The following is a 16,253-nucleotide window of genomic DNA, read 5'->3' on the forward strand; positions in this document are numbered from 1 at the left end:
GAAGTGGATATCCTCAGGTAGAATATTTTTGATTGTTGATAAAACTATTGTAAGTAAAGCTTTGTTTTGTGTTGAAGTTACGGGTATGTTGGGTTGGGTTTGTTTAGCTATTTATAAAGCACGCACTCTTAAAGCAACACAATACTGCAGTTTTATAATTTATTATTTAAAGGAAATGCTGTGTTGTCTTGTTTTAGGATTGCCTGTTGATATTCAGTTGCACTATAATTCTCTTAATAAAAGGTCTGCTGTCCATTATACAGCTAAATAAGCCTATTGAGGGATATGAGTGAAAATGGTGGGTGTGCCACATGTATTACATTCCACGCCCTCCTGTACAAACCGTAGCTGTCTGAACCTGTAGCAGATCATCTGTCTAAGAAGTATGTCAGGTGTTTTTCACCAGAGGGAACTATTATCAGGGGCTGGCTTTTTTTGCTGCCACGCATGAGCTTATAAATGGCAGTGACTGGAGTCGTGTGCCATCAGAGGGTTTGCATGTTTGCATGCTCCTGTGAGTGCTTCAGCTATGAGATCCCAGTCTCAGATAGAGGTGTGCTAGGTGCTGTTCTCAGTGCCTTGGCTGGGGGACTGTGCCATTATGCAGAGTGGCCTGATTTACCACAGCAGCGTGTCATCCGTGAGCGACAGCACCCTAACCAGCCTTGGCTCGGCGGAGAACTTGCTTTCCGGAGCACACGAGCCTTTCTCTAGCACCCCGCTCTATCTCAACAACAACTCTGTGTATGGGCCCAGGTGAGGTTACCACTTGGACATTAGGGCAATGCAGAGGATTACTGAGGGTCTTGTCTTCTTTACCAAATGCCATGTTATATCAAGACTTGGTATGTACACTAGCATCTAGCACTCTAGAAAGACTTGAATACAACTGGATTGTTCTTATTATTTTCTGTTCTCTTTATTATCTCTTTATTATAGACTTGAAATGCTGCAGCAAATAGCAAACAGAGTGCAACGAGACTGCATGACTGGAGAAGATAAACTGGCTTTAGTACGGGCATCTCTGCAGTCTGTAAGTACAGGAATAAGAGAACAATGTCAGAAGCTCCTTTTCTATACATAAGTAACTGACTGACTTAATGCTTCTTAAATATTCCTTAAGGATGCAAAGAGGCTAGAATCTGGGATCCAGTTTCAGCATGAGGCAGAGATTGCGGGATACCTCCTAGAAAGTGAGAACCTGCTGAGACAGCAAGTTGTGGACATCCAGATTCTACTGGATGGGAAGTTCTACTTGGCTGATCAGCTTGTTCAAAGGTTAGAAGCCTTTGGGAGTTTACTACTACATCTTATAATTCTAGATTATTTGCTTTTGTTCTGATTTATTGCCTAGCAACTGTCTTTCATAGATTTTGGTTCTGAATTAGCTGATTTTTCATGCCACAGAGTATCTAAGCTTCGTGATGACCTGCTGACCCTCAGAGCAGAATGCTCATCAGTGTACAGCAAGGGGCGCATACTGACCCAGGATCAGACCAAGATGATGATCTCTGGCATCACTCAGAGTTTGAACTCAGGCTTCTCTCAGCACCTGAATGCAGGCCTGAGTCCGTCTCTCACGCCAGCCCTAACGCCTGGAACCATGGTCACTCCAGGCAGCACACTTGCCCCAGCCCTAACCCCAGACATGACCCCAGCCCTGACCCCTGGCTTGCAGCCCATCTTAGGTGGTGGAGGGGGCATGGAGCCAGGGGTCCTCCAACACCTAAAACAGGTGCAAATCCGCAAACCTATGCTCAAGTCATCATTAGTAGACCCCAACTTATCTGAGGAAGAGGTCAATATGAAGTTTGTGCAAGACCTGGTTAACTGGGTGGAAGAGATGCAGGTGAGAATTCTGTTGGTGAATTCCATTTTTTAATCTGAGGTAAGTCAAACGAAAATGGAAAATAATGCAGTTTCATGCCTTGAAGGTACAGCTTGATCGAGAAGAATGGGGATCAGATCTGCCAAGTGTTGAATCTCATTTAGAAAATCACAGAAATATTCACAAAGCCATTGAGGATTTCCAGATGAGCCTTAAGGAAGCGAAAATTAGTGAGGTAAGACTTCATGTTACATTTTACTTTAGTGACATTTTTTGGGGGCAAAGTCATTGCAATAGGCCTTGAATCACAATTGCTATCTGACTTTTCAGATTCAGATGACCCAGCCACTGAAACAGAGTTACTCAGAGAAACTGGGCAATTTAGAGAACCAGTATGGTAAACTACTGGTATGTGTATCTTACAAAGACTATATTGACTGCCTTTTATTACTCAGTCTAATAAAAATCAGTGACATTTACACTGAATTAATTTGGTAATTATGAGTAGTTTGAATTGTTTTCTCACTAATTGACTACGATTCCCTGTCTTTAGAACTTTTCTAGAGAGAGACAAAAACACCTGGAAAGCCTACATGATTTTGTGTCACGTGCCACCCAGGAGTTAATTTGGCTTAATGAAAAAGAGGAAGAGGAGGTGGCCTTTGACTGGAGTGAGCGTAATGCTAACATCTCCAGGAAAAAAAACTACCATGCGGTGAGTCTACCCACCTGCCAAAGCATATGCTTTGAAATTCTTCTTCTTTTATGGCCTAATCCAGTCCTGGGACCTAGGTTAGTGCAAAAATGAGGTCCAGCTCACATGTCCTGTGGACTAGGTTGAGCAACTCTGCTTTAGTGAAAAGATTGAAACATACATGCCTTCAATACATTTTGAGTTGCTTGCAGATTAAGTATATACACAGTTCCATAAGTAGGATAATTAGGAATAAGTTCAGACTAACTTTACCAGAGAATGGCTCTCATTGCCCTGAGCTTAAGTGTTAAACTACACCCACTGTTTATGTCTTCTCAGAGGGTGAGAGGTTTTTTCCATGTAAACAGGTTAGGTCTCTAGACACATTTAAGTGCTTTAGGGGAAGAGTTAACTTTAGCACATGACTGTGTCATGAGCATGCTGTTTCTTGTAATTACATTATAAGTGTTAGTATGGTTAAAGACATCTGCCATTACAAGCCTAAACATACTATGCCCCAAAGCAAAAACTACCATAATAAAAGTCACCCTATCCCTTCTTACAGGACCTGATGAGAGAGCTGGATCAGAAGGAGGGGGTGATCAAGTCAGTACAAGACCAAGCTGACAGCCTTCTACAACAGAACCACCCAGCCAGGCTTACCATAGAGGTAAAGCATGTGTGAGCCTGAGCACACTGATATCTCTCTTTACAGCACAGAACAGATACCAATGTCTGAAACAGGATAGTATTCTAAGGATGAGGATGGCTGAACCTCTCTTTTGTCCCATCAATCCTCAGGCATATAAGGCTGCCATGCAGACACAGTGGAGCTGGATCCTGCAGCTCTGCTACTGTGTGGAGCAGCACTTGAAAGACAATGCTGCTTACTTTGAGGTAGGCCACAGTCGCTGTGCTCTTGTCTTGCATTAACAGCTTTCCTGTTTTGGCTGATTCAGCCCTTGAACTTGTTATCCAAACAGTTTTTCAACGATGCCAAAGAGAGCTTGGACTACCTTAAGAGCCTTCAAGATTCCATTAGTAGAAAATATGGGTGTGACCGTACAAGTAGTCTGCATAAGTTGGAGGACCTCATTCAGGAGTCTATGGTTAGTAATCTTGCTGAACAATGTATAGTCAATGACTTTGCCATTATTATAGAGCTGATGTGTATCTAGTTGTATATTGTCACTGCAGGATGAAAAGGAGCAGCTACTGCAGTACCGCAGCACTGTGGCTGGGGTAGTGGGCCGGGCCAAGTCTGTGTGTCAGCTCAAGCCTCGTAACCCAGAGAGCCCTGTTCGAATGTCCGTCCCTGTCAAAGCCATCTGTGACTACTGTCAAATAGAGGTATACCCTTGCGAAACAATTCTCAGAAATGATACACTATTAATATGGTGGTAGAACACATGATTAGTTGAGGTGCCATAAGTCCTACTATTATTGTTACATGTATATATATGTTTTACAATTAAGATGATTTCTGTCTTTTCCTTTAAATTATCTTCAGATCACCATCTACAAGGATGATGAGTGTGTGCTGGCCAGTAATGCTCACAGAGCCAAGTGGAAGGTGATCAGTCCCTCGGGGAATGAGGCCATGGTGCCTTCGGTCTGTTTTAGCGTGCCCCCACCCAATAAGGAGGCAATAGACATGGCCAGCAGGTGGGTAGAACTTATCCCCACAAAGACAAAGAAACATCAGTAAAATGATTCAGCTTACTTGGAACGTTCCCTTCTAAACTATAGTTTAACTTTACATTACATTTTGTAAGGTAAAACAATGCTGCTGTATAATATAGTACACAGACAACTTATGGGAAGTCGGCCCTCCCTGAACCCTCCTATCCATTTTTCTCATATGAATAGGTATTGTACCTTTGCCTCATAGTCTGTGTTTTTTTCCCATTGTCAGGATTGAGCAGCTGTATCAGAATGTTCTAGCACTGTGGCATCGTTCCCACATTAACATGAAGAGTGTGGTGTCCTGGCACTACCTGATGATGGACATCCGGACTATCCGAAAAAGCACCGTCGCCTCTGTACGCATATTTGCTTATGCACCTGCATGAGAATTAAGCCAAGAAAATAAGTGGGAAATGACCGGGAACGTCACAGTCACTAGACAAAAGGCATCTAGGGCTGGGAAGGTTAACAGCATCCCAAGCACTCCCCAGCTCTCATCTAACCTAACTACACTAAGGCTGCATTTACTCAACAGAAGTCGCATTCATCCCATTTATGACAACTAATTGGAACTTGATGCGACACATTTACCAACACTCACTCTTTTTTGTGCTCACTGTAATAGCCAAAATAACTCTGTGTTGGAAACTGCATTACCTGTTCCTCTCAGATTAAGACCATGCTGCCAGGTGAACACCAGCAGGTCCTGAGCAGCCTGCATACTCACTTAGAGGAATTCCTGGAGGACAGTGAGGAGTCGGAGGTGTTCACCATGGTAGACTGTACTCAGCTGGAGAGAGAGGTGCTGGCCTCAAAGGAGTACTATGAGGAGCTGCTGAAGTCTGCGGAGAGAGGCAAGATGACCCATGTACTCCCTAGGGTTTCATTCTCCTTGTTAGGAGAGTACTGCTGACTAGAGGAAAACACATGCCCGTTTAAGCCTCTGAAGTTAGAAAGTTAATACCTACTGGAATTCTTCCTCATCCAGCCTTGTCTTCAATGCTATGATCAATATATAAAGTGCACAAATCAGTTTCCTATGTTTACTAAACCCAAAATATCAAATAAGAAGCAATTATATTAGAGATATATAAGATTTATTTATTGTCAGTTTGTTATTGAGATTTTGTTTATTTATTGCTAGAAAATCTGGAGGTTTGCACATGACTTGCAAAATTGGCTTGTGTTTGACTGTGATGCCCTCTTGTGGTTCGCAGAGGAACATGAGGAATCAGTCTACAACCTCTTTATATCAGAGGTGCGTAACTTTCGCATGTGTGTGGAGGCCCATGAGGAGCAGCTGATACGGCAGGTCCGCACCCCTCTGGCCCGGGATGACCTGCAGGCCAGCATTCAGCGCATTGCCGAGCAGGAGGTACAGCAGCTCGACTGGGAAAGTTTATCCTTCACCCGGCAACATTTCTCTCTGAACACCACAGTAGTTATCCTCTGGTCACCGACCTAGTCTCTTAAAAGCACTGTTTTTTGTCTGCTCTCTTCCACACCCACAGAGGAAAAAGGCAGAATTAGACCGGTTGAAGGAGGATCTGGAGGTGCTAAAGGAGAAGTGTGAAGTTTTCCTCAGGCAGGCTGCCAACTCTCCTGCCATGCCTACCCTCTCCTCTGAACTCAACATTCTCACTCAGAGCATGAATCAGGTCTACTCGATGTGCTCCATCTACCTGGAGAAGTGAGTGTGTCATTCACTGATATGTTTCTGATAAAGAAGATGCATGAAAGTAGCATTCCACTAAAACCCAGCTTTTGTGATCATGTTTAGACTGGCTGGCTTGATTCCAGACTTTGCTGATGTGACTTTCAGGTTGAAGACGGTGAGTTTGGTGGTGAAACACAGTCAGAGTGCTGAGGCTCTGGTTAAGCTCTATGAGGCTAAGCTCTGTGAGGAAGATGCAGTCCATGCTGACATCAAGTCCATTGATGCAGTTATGAGCACTCTCAAGGTAAGAAAATGTGAAAATGTGTCCATGAATTATTTTTTTGCTTTCCTGCACCTTTTCCCTAACAATCAACAATTAATATTTTCAGCGATGGAGATCTGAAATAGATGAAAAGCGAGAAGTATTCCACGATCTGGAGGATGAGCTGCAGAAAGCCAGAGTCATTAGTGACCGTATGTTCAAAACACACAATGAGAGGGATTTCGATCTTGACTGGCACAAGGAGAAGGCAGAGCAGCTTGGAGAGAGATGGCGTAACATCCACTCTCAAATTGAAAACAGGTAAGTGAGACAGTCAATTAAATCAGCACAATCATTCCTTTGCAGTAATATGTGTGACAGAAATATTTGCCTTTCATTATGAATCACATACATTTTTCAACATTTATTCTTTCAGACTTCGGGACCTGGAAGGCATTAGCAAATCTCTGAAGTACTACAAGGATACATACAGTAGCCTTGACGAGTGGAGCAAAGAGATGGAGGCCAACCAGCTGAAAACACAGGAGAACCAGCCAGAGGACAGCAAGGCTTTGGCTGAGTTACTCAACCAACAGAAAGTAAGAACTTTGTCCATCTCAGGTGTCCTCTAAAGAAATGTTATTGTTAAGAAAATCATACAACTCTTCTTAAGAAATAATCTTCTTTGTTTGAGTCTACATATATAAATATATATGAACAAATACATGTAATTTTATCAACTGAGTTGTTTATATTTCAGGTACTTGTTGGAGAAATAGAACGTAAGCACAGTAAGATTGATGAATGCCAGAAGTATGCAGAGCAGTATGCAGCTGGAGTAAAAGTGAGACGGGCTTCTGACTCCACCTTTCAAAATGAATCTGTTAAAAGATGCTGTCAGAGTTAAGATGGCCTCAGTGTAAAATGTTCCCCTCTGTTTCCAGGACTATGAGCTGCAATTGATGACCTACAGGGCCATGGTAGACTCTCAGCACAAGTCCCCTGTTAAAAGGAGGAGGATGCAGAGCTCATCAGATGCTATCCAACAGGAGGTGGGCAGAGAAACGATGTGAAATAACTAGCTAATCAACCAATAACCATGAGTTCATTTCAAGCAAAACAACTAATAGGCCTGTAGCTTTGCCTTCAGTTTATAAAATCTTTTTTTTCCTCTTCAGTTTATGGACCTCCGTACTCGATACACAGCACTGGTTACACTTATGACACAGTATGTGAAGTTTGCAAGTGAAACTCTAAAGAGAGCAGAAGAAGATGAGGTAGGAAATTCATACAATAGCCTTTTTCCTGTTCTAGAATAGATTATTGCTTTATTTAAAGCCACATTCGGGGATCTGGAAATAATTTTTGGTCTAGTGACATTTATGTTATTTATAGTTGGAAATGTCTCTGTGATTTGTCCATTTGTCATAGATTTTGGTTCTCTTGCATTGAGTCTTTATACAATTGCCTTTTGCTTCTTTTGATCTGACAATAGATATGAGGGAAACATGCATAAAGATCCTTCCTGCAGTATTTTAGAAATTTCTATGCCTGAAATGCTGTGCATAAATGTGGCAATTCTACAATCCCTGACTTTGGCCTTGATTAAATTATTCTCTTGTTATTAAAGACTTTTACTGTTAAAACTGTAATGCTTTCATTGCCCTGTCCATGGAATGTCCTTGCTACCTTGCAGCTCATATTCAAGTATAAGCTTGAATATGATTGTTGGTTTGTCGCGGGTGCTTTCCAGTACGAAACATTGTTATCTCATAGCTTCTCTGTACCAGAACAGTTGCTATCAAACAGTTGCTATCAGTTTTTAATACTTCGGCTGTGCATGTTATAAGGGTATAGTATACTTCCAGCCATAATTCACTGTTCTTTTCAGTTTGAAACCAAATAATTCACTACACTTACATGCTCTACACTTTCCATGCTTGACACTCCTAAGCGCATTATTTCTTCACAGGAAGTAATGCACTTTATGCATAATAATGTGCCATAAAGTAAACAAAATATTTTGATTCTACTTGTCCTTTATACTACTATAAATCAGACATCAATTTTGATACAAAGTATGCACTATTTTGTATTGATGAAGGTGATGGTGTTTCTTGAAATAGAATGCTCAAAATCCTTTCACCAGAAGGGTGGAGGAGCATTTTCATGCTTGGTTTGGTAAGAGTACAAGATGTTCAAATCACATTCTCTTTCTGTAGTCATCTGTTCAAGAATTGGAGGGTAATTTTGGCTGTAATTTCAGAGGACAACATCAATTGAAAGAGCTGAATATAGAAGTTGCATAGAAAGTATGGAGGTGCAGAAAACAGCAAGTGAAGAAGAGATCTCAAGGCTCCAGCGGCAGGTACTGGTATTGGAGGCCTCCCTGGCTGACAGGCAACTGCAGCTGGAGATCCTTGGAGGAGAAATGGGAATGCAGAAAAAGTCCATTGAGGAGCTGAATATGCAGAAATCAAAGGCAGAGTATGAAACACAACAGTACCGATTTGAGCTGGAGGGTGCTTTAAAATCCAAGGCTGTCATTGAACAAGAGCTAAGTCATGCTCGGCAGCTCATTCAGCAGTCAGAGGCCAAGCAGGTTTCCTTAGAGGAGAACCTTAGGATGCTAAAGAAGAACATAGAGGAGAGCACACTGGCTCGAAGGAAGCTAGAAGATCACTTGCGGCGCAAGAATAGTGATGTACAAGATCTAGAGGAGCACAGTCGCACGTTGGAGCGGGAGCTGAAAGCCAAGGAAGATGCTGAGACAGAACTCCTGAACCAGGTTAGGACCATGGAAATGGATCTTGCAGAACAGTCTGAAACTAGAGTGCTTCACGGGGATTCACGGATGGGACCGACAAAGGATGTTTTGAAAAAGTCCACGTTCTCAAGTAATGTTCAGCTTATCCATACAGAATCAAATGCTGAAACCCTGCAGTATAAAGTGGATGAACTCATGATGGGCAAAAAGAGAGCTGAAACTGAGATCAAGACTTTAAAGTCTGAGTTGAACACAGTGCTTATGCACAAGAATATGGCAGAGGAAAAAGCGCAACGTTTCAAAGAGCTGCTGGATGATGCAAATAGCAGGCTAATGAAGCTTCAGGTTGAAATGGAGTCAGATAGGAACAGCACCAGACAAAAATCTGAAGAACTAAGGCAGGAGGCTTCTGAACTTAGGAAATCTGTCTATATATTTCAAGAACAAGTCAAATCCCTCCAACGAGATAAATCTTCACTTGAGCAAAGAGTGCTTTTTCATAAAACTGAGGTTGATGGATTAAAGGAACAACTTAAGATCAATCAAGGGAAGCTTCTCCAGCGGAGCACCAGTGAGCAGGAGAGTTGTCAAAAATTGAGGCTTCTAGAAGAAGAGCTTTCCTCTAAACAGGCTGAAGGAGAACAAATGAAGTATAAGATAAGTGATCTTAATAGAATAAATCAGTTGCTGGATGGTGATATCAGACATCTTACAGTAAGTATTGAGTCATTCCAGCAAGAAAAACTACATTCTGAGCAAAAGATTAAAACACTGAAAAATGAAATAGAAAGCTTAAAAGAACAACTGCAAAAAGCCAAAGAAGAACTTGGTGCCAAAACAAGAAGTGAAAAGGATCTGCAGTTAAAGATCAAAAACCTTGAATCAGAGCTCCAGAAAAGTGACTTACAATTGACACAACTTACAAAGAAAGTAGATGATCTCAGGAGGCTCAACATGGATAATGAACACTCCATAAAGAATTTGAAAACCGAGCTTGATAAACGTAATGTGGAAACTGACAGCAAGGATCAGCAAATCAACATATTCAAATCACAGGTTGAGAGCACGAAATCTCAGCAGAAAATAATTGAAGAGGAACTCCTTAAGAAAACCCAAATCTCCCATGAGCTTCAAATTAAACTACGAAACTACAATGAAGAAGTGAAAAAAGCATCAGAGCTACAGCAGAAAATCAAAACCCTTGTAACAAATGTTACCAACTATGAAAAAGAAATAAAAAATCTGAGAGCAGAGTTGACTTCGATATCAATGGAAAAGAATCTTGCTAACCAAAAAGTTCAGGAGCATAAAGTGGAAATGAACAACTTGAACATGGCATTACAAAAGGCCACAGGTGAAGCACAAAAAGAATCATCAGAAGGTAAAAAGAATATGGCAAAGTTGAGAGAGCTTGAAAATGAGATTTTAAGATACCAACAGACCATAAATAGAATGACTGGAAGCTCTGAAAAGGCTGCAGTGAGCCTTAAACAAGATATCGCTAGTCTTCAGAAAGAAAAGCAAGCTGCGGACCAAAAGCTGCAAACTTTAAAGACTGAATATGATGAACTTAATTTCACTCTTAAAAAGACAAAAGATGAGCTATTGAGACTGAGTCAAGAAGGAAAAATTAATCAGTCAAAAATCAAAGAGATGGAAGCAGAACTACAGAAAAATAGGTTGACCATGAAAGAACTTAGCTCAAATTCTGATAAATATACAGCAAACCTAAAGCAAGAATGTTCTAACCTTCTTAAAGGAAAGAGTGCTGCAGAAGAAAAAAATACAACATTGGCAACTGAAATTTCACAGCTGAAAAAAAAGTTGGAGCAAACCCAAGGAGATCTAATGCAGAAGCAGAATGAAACAGCAGCTGCTAAACTGAAATCACAGATGTTAGAAGAACATTTAGAAAATTGCAAAAGGATGCTTGAGGACCTAAAAGGGAAACTTGAACTACAGAAGAAAGGCTATGAGACCCAGTTACATTTAGTGCATTCTGAGATGGAGCAAAAACTAGCATTGCAGGACTCCCGTATGAAACTGGATTATGAGAGAAAATCAAAGGAGTGCTCACATAGTACTGAAACAATTGAGCGAGACAACAAACATCTCTTGCAAGAGATTGAGCAGCTGAAAGCAATGCATATCATTGTGACAAAAACAAAACAGGAGATTCAACAACAGCTTGATAGCTTACATGCTCAACTGGAACGAACTGAAAAACAGAAAGGAGCTGTGGAACTTGAATTGCTCAAAGCAAAGTCTAAAATTACAGAACTGGAATCAGAGAAAATCAAGATGAAATCCAGCATTTCTCAGATAGACAATGTCAGTAAAGAGAACTCAAAAGAAACAACCAGATTGAAACAGATGTTGAAACAGAGAGAACAGAAATTGGAAATAGCTGAAAATGAAGCAAAATCTGTTAAAGAGCAGGTTGCTTCATATATCAAAGAAGTGAAGTCTTTACAGGAGAAGAATTTAAAGCTTGAGGTAACTATCAATTCTGGAAACAAATGTCTGAAAGAAGCAGAGTCTCTAAGCCAAACCAGTCACCAGTGTGCAAAAGACAGTGAGCTTGCAAAGCTAAAGACTGAGTTGATATTGACACAAAAAATAGTGTCTTCATATGAAGAGGCAAAGCAAAAACTGGAGGAGGAACTTAACAAAATAAAACTCACTTCTGAGGTACAAACCCTCAAGTACTTTAGACATTTGTAATTCTTATAGATTTTAGCAATTTCTTGCAAGAATAATATAAACTGATTAAAATTACTTATCACAATGATTTTACTTACTATATTTTAAAGATATTTTATTTATGGATATTTTATAAGTATTTCATATACTATAAAATAATGTGTTAAACATTTTAATTAAACATTGACACTTGACTATCACATTTTTCCATGTTTATCATATCAATCACTTTCCTGCTTACAGATAGCCACTCTGGAGAAGGATAAAGCACTGGAGGAGCTGAAAAAAGTGAAACAGTACAAAATGGAAAGAGTAAATAGTAGAGTTGAGGAACGGAGGATAACAGAAAACACAGTCCTAAATTTAACCACACCAGAAAACCAATCAAAGCCACTGATATCCAGTAGCAACCATAGTTCTGAACACACATCCATAGTCAGGAAAAGCTCACGATCAGATAAAGGCAAGTCTGGGAAAATTCACTCTGTAACATTTGATATCATCACCTCTGAGTCTTCCTGTGATGATTCTACTGATTTGTCCAAGATAGATCAGACTGAATCGAGTACCCCAAAATTTCAAGGTTTAAGGGGACGGATCAGTATTAAAAAATTGATCAAAACCAAAATAATAACTCACGAACTTGCCCTTAAGTTGGAAAAAGGCTTGATAACCATGGAGGAGCTAGAGGCATTGCTGGGCCAGTTCACTGGAAAACCTGCATCAATTGCTGGAATTTACTTGGAATCCAGGAAGAAAAAGTTATCTTTTATGGAAGCTGCAGAGGCAGGTCTTATGGCAAAGACCTATGCCGTGGAGTTCTTGGAGGCACAGGCTGCCACAGGAGCCATCATTGATCCAACAACTGGTGAAAGCTACACTTCTTTAGATGCTCTTGATAAAGGCATCATCAGTGGAAGTTTGAGGGACAAAATAACAGATGCTGACAAAGCAGTCAGTGGTTACCCTCATGGTGGAAAAATACTTTCTGTATTTCAAGCTATGGAAGAAAGAATTGTAGACAGACATAGAGGGAAGGGGATAATTGAAGCACAAATTGCTACTGGAGGATTGATTCACCCATTAATTGGTATGCGGGTTCCGTTGGAGTGTGCCATCGAACAGGGACTCATAAATCAAGCCATGCTCCATACTCTCTTTGATCCTGTCAGTAACCCAAAGAGCTTCCACAACCCAGAAACAGGACAGAGAGCATATTATATTGAACTTCTGAAAAAATGTGTTTATGACATAACTGGTGGAGTGTATTTGCTCCCCTTTGGGGAGCACCATATTTCCAGTTTCTCTCCAGCCAGCACCCACAGAGTGTCGGTCATTAACAGTGCTACTGGAGCAGAAATGTCAACATATGAGGCATACAAAGCTAACCTCATAGACAGGAGAACCTACCTGTTCCTCTCACAACAGGAGAGTGAATGGCAAGAGATAACTTCCATGGACTCTGATGGAAATCCTTTGCATATTTTGACAGACCAAAAGAGTGGTCGGGAGTTTTGCATTGAAACTGCTCTGAGTCTAAAGATACTTCAAACAAGTGAGCTAGACAGTTATCGCAGTGGTCAGCTGAGCATCTTTGAACTTGCTGACCTTCTAATTTCACGGAAAGTTGTGATCAAAGATACAAGGAGCCCCATTTCAGGGCTCTGGGATGTAGCCTTGAAAAAAAGGCTTTCTATTCTCAAAGGACTACAGCAAAACCTTGTGGACAGACTCACTGCATTTAAGCTCTTGGAAGCCCAAGCTTGCACCGGAGGTATCTGTGACCCAGCAACTGGAGTCAGAGTTCAAATTGCAGAAGCACTGCGCCAAGGACTCCTGGATGAAAATTTTGCTCGACAAATGCAGCAATATGAGCAAGCTTACTATGGAATAATTCACCCCAAGACTGGAAAGACCTTGACAGTGACTCAGGCAATGCATGAGAACCTATTGTCAAAAGATGTTGGACACCGGTGTCTTGAGTATCAGCTTGCAACTGGAGGTCTGATAGACCCAGAGACCCATGATAGGGTGTCAGTTGAGGAGGCAATCCAGAACTGCCTTATTGACAAAATAACAGCTGCACAGTTGAAAGATGACCATTTGCATGCTAAAAGTATTACCTGCCCGAAGACAAAACGAAAAATTTCCTTCAAAGAAGCTCTGGAGAAAGGTGTATTTGATAGTCATACTGGGCTCCTTCTGCTAGAGGCAAAGCCTCGTAGTGCTGGGGCTACATCATCTTTTCAATACATTTGGACCTATCGGCATTTCTGATGTACACAAAGTTAAATAAATAGATTCATACGGATATTAATGTTGCTAATTGTAAAGGAAAAAGCACATCCATAAATTAGTGTAATGCAAGTGATATTATGCAGATTGGTGGCTACTAGCTTCCATTTATTTTTAGCATATTTGGATCTATTCCTTTAGGTACAAATAATGCAACAGGAGCATTTGTTGGTAAAATATGCATCATGAATATATGAATATATATATATCTATGACTCATTGGTTAAACTTTATATTAATTTGTGTATACATGTGTATGAATATGTTAATCTATAATTATCTACATGTTTTCTCAGATTGGTTGAAGGCAGTTTTACAGTAATCAACTACAGTACACAAACTCACTTAAAATTCACAAAACTAATGTTACATTTCTGAAACAAAATGGCATGGAAGTATATATACTCAGTGATACTATTAGAAATCTAGATGTAATGTCAGTTGATTTACTTTTTTATGTTTGTGTAATTCATGCTGTTCTTTCATGAAATATAGAAGTCTGTTGAAGAAGAGAAGAAAGAACATTGTGATAAAGTTAACAAGTTATTGAATTGGATGGCCAGTGTGAAAACAAATCTGAACAAAGATGGAAAAGCTCTAAGTGATGATAAATCCACCACAGAGAGCTCTAATAAGCCTCAGGTAAATGATTCTATTTTGCCCATGATTTTTTATTCTACTAATTACATTTTCAACAATTTTCAGGTACTTGAGAGACAGTCTTTTGGAATTAGCTTCAAACAAATGGTCTTGGAATATGGTTCAAATTGTTTGCAATACCTTAAAAAGATGTACATACAATATTTTAAATAAAGAGTTGAATTTTGTGTATATTTTATGCATTGCTTTTAATTTTCATGTTCTCAAAGTATTTTCTATTTTGTATGTTCTACTTTTCTAATGCAGTTTTACATATTGCCCATTACTATCCCAAAATGTACAATTCCATCAAAAGTTTCACAATCACACAAATCAAGCATACATGACATTAAACTGTAGATACAATATTTTGGTCTCCTTAATGTTTACTGTGCAGAGGTGATTTGAGGGCCCCTTACATGTAAACTAACTTAACTATAGTTACTGGAAATAGGTGATATTTAGATATAAAGAAATAACATCTGGTGGACATAGCTAAAAGAACAAATGAGCTTACAGCTTCTATCTAGAAAGTCTGTGCAAAGAATTTTCATTTTATTACATCATTCTGTCTTCCACCTTGAGTAACCACCTCCACACTTGTCCAGAGATAAGTTCAGCATGTGCAAAAGTGGAAAAGTCCTCCTCTGAACTTTGTTCTAATGTCTGGGATCAAGCCAGCAGATACAATTTCAAATCAAGCCAGCAGATACAATTAATTAGTCTAATTACATATTTGATGCTAAATTGCTGCAGGACTTTTACTACTTTTAAAACCAGAATTGTCTACCTCTGCACTTGACCCAAAGGAAATATGAAAAAGGAACATTTATCCATCTTCTAAACCATTTAATCAAATTCAAGGACACTGGGAGCCACAAAGATACACAGGGCAGGAATGCACTATGCCCCTTGTAGAAGGGGCAGCTAATTTTCATTTATTTTAACACATAACTTATATACTATTAAATACTAATGCAAAACAGTTAACTTGTTAAGATGTATTTCACCAAATGCTGTTTTTTGTGCCAAAGAGATTCTCTACACTGGTTGCACACTTTAAAGTGTTTTCCCTGGACAAGTAGATGTTATCCAACAAATTAAGGGCTTGATAGTCAGCTAATGAACCAGCTCAGGTGTATTGAGAATAAGGAAAACTTGAAACTGCGGTGGAACAGTGGGTTACCAGAACTAGAGTTCAGAACCCAAGTCCTAGGAGAGTTTCATGCAAATGTGTAACAGTTGCTGAAGGAATTAGGGTACATAATCTAATGTGGACACCAGTAAAGCTGATCTAATATTGAAAATCTCTAGGGTCCTTCTAATGTCCTTGATCTAACCACTGCAGTTGCCTTCCTGAATAGAATACTTACCTCCTTATTACTGTCATAGGGCCCCCTTCCTCCAAACGTCATAGAAAAAAGCTGTTAGACCACAGACTCTCTCTGTGTTAGTTACCTTGGTAACTTTGTAGTAATCACTGATAATACATGAATTAGTGGAGAAAAATAGTTTATTTGCAGGTATGACTAGCCAACAGAGAGAATGGAATGTTCTCTACAAACTATGGGATGGCCTGACTCTTTATACAGTCCTAATTTGAGGTGTTTTGAATAGGTGACAAATGAGGCCACAGATATTCTAAACAGATAATGTAGATTTGTCAGATAAGGTAGCGTATCGTCTTTCCAAATGGTTGAATTACAATAAAGGAAATATTTT

General features: G+C 39.9%; 2 protein-coding genes across 2 annotated transcripts in view; both read left to right on the forward strand.

The window, feature by feature from the left end:
- dst (dystonin) overlaps positions 1 to 16,253 on the forward strand; it is a 104,710-nt gene that overhangs the window by 39,776 nt on the left and 48,681 nt on the right. The window contains exons 15-36 of the mRNA XM_035531626.1: positions 940 to 1,033; positions 1,124 to 1,278; positions 1,408 to 1,849; positions 1,935 to 2,063; positions 2,159 to 2,236; positions 2,382 to 2,543; positions 3,088 to 3,192; positions 3,324 to 3,419; positions 3,506 to 3,631; positions 3,720 to 3,872; positions 4,033 to 4,187; positions 4,438 to 4,564; positions 4,879 to 5,062; positions 5,426 to 5,583; positions 5,720 to 5,898; positions 6,031 to 6,169; positions 6,255 to 6,448; positions 6,564 to 6,726; positions 6,888 to 6,971; positions 7,072 to 7,179; positions 7,306 to 7,404; positions 14,388 to 14,534. Coding sequence (XP_035387519.1) covers positions 940 to 1,033; positions 1,124 to 1,278; positions 1,408 to 1,849; positions 1,935 to 2,063; positions 2,159 to 2,236; positions 2,382 to 2,543; positions 3,088 to 3,192; positions 3,324 to 3,419; positions 3,506 to 3,631; positions 3,720 to 3,872; positions 4,033 to 4,187; positions 4,438 to 4,564; positions 4,879 to 5,062; positions 5,426 to 5,583; positions 5,720 to 5,898; positions 6,031 to 6,169; positions 6,255 to 6,448; positions 6,564 to 6,726; positions 6,888 to 6,971; positions 7,072 to 7,179; positions 7,306 to 7,404; positions 14,388 to 14,534 — 3,277 coding nt within the window. The remainder of the gene's footprint in view (positions 1 to 939; positions 1,034 to 1,123; positions 1,279 to 1,407; positions 1,850 to 1,934; positions 2,064 to 2,158; positions 2,237 to 2,381; positions 2,544 to 3,087; positions 3,193 to 3,323; positions 3,420 to 3,505; positions 3,632 to 3,719; positions 3,873 to 4,032; positions 4,188 to 4,437; positions 4,565 to 4,878; positions 5,063 to 5,425; positions 5,584 to 5,719; positions 5,899 to 6,030; positions 6,170 to 6,254; positions 6,449 to 6,563; positions 6,727 to 6,887; positions 6,972 to 7,071; positions 7,180 to 7,305; positions 7,405 to 14,387; positions 14,535 to 16,253) is intronic.
- Positions 10,146 to 14,366, forward strand: LOC113585686 (desmoplakin-like). The gene is made up of 2 exons (XM_027023347.2): positions 10,146 to 11,585; positions 11,841 to 14,366. The coding sequence occupies exons 1-2, from the start codon at positions 10,164 to 10,166 to the stop codon at positions 13,872 to 13,874; spliced, it is 3,456 nt and encodes a 1,151-aa protein (XP_026879148.2). The 5' UTR covers positions 10,146 to 10,163; the 3' UTR covers positions 13,875 to 14,366.

Source organism: Electrophorus electricus, chromosome 11, assembly GCF_013358815.1.
Source record: "Electrophorus electricus isolate fEleEle1 chromosome 11, fEleEle1.pri, whole genome shotgun sequence".
Lineage (NCBI taxonomy): Eukaryota > Metazoa > Chordata > Actinopteri > Gymnotiformes > Gymnotidae > Electrophorus > Electrophorus electricus.

Coding starts and splice junctions, on each gene's coding strand:
- LOC113585686 (XM_027023347.2), top strand. CDS start 10,164: ATGGAAAAGAATCTTGCTAACCAAAAAGTTCAGGAGCATAAAGTGGAA. Junction 11,586..11,840: donor AAATAAAACTCACTTCTGAG/GTACAAACCCTC, acceptor TCCTGCTTACAG/ATAGCCACTCTGGAGAAGGA.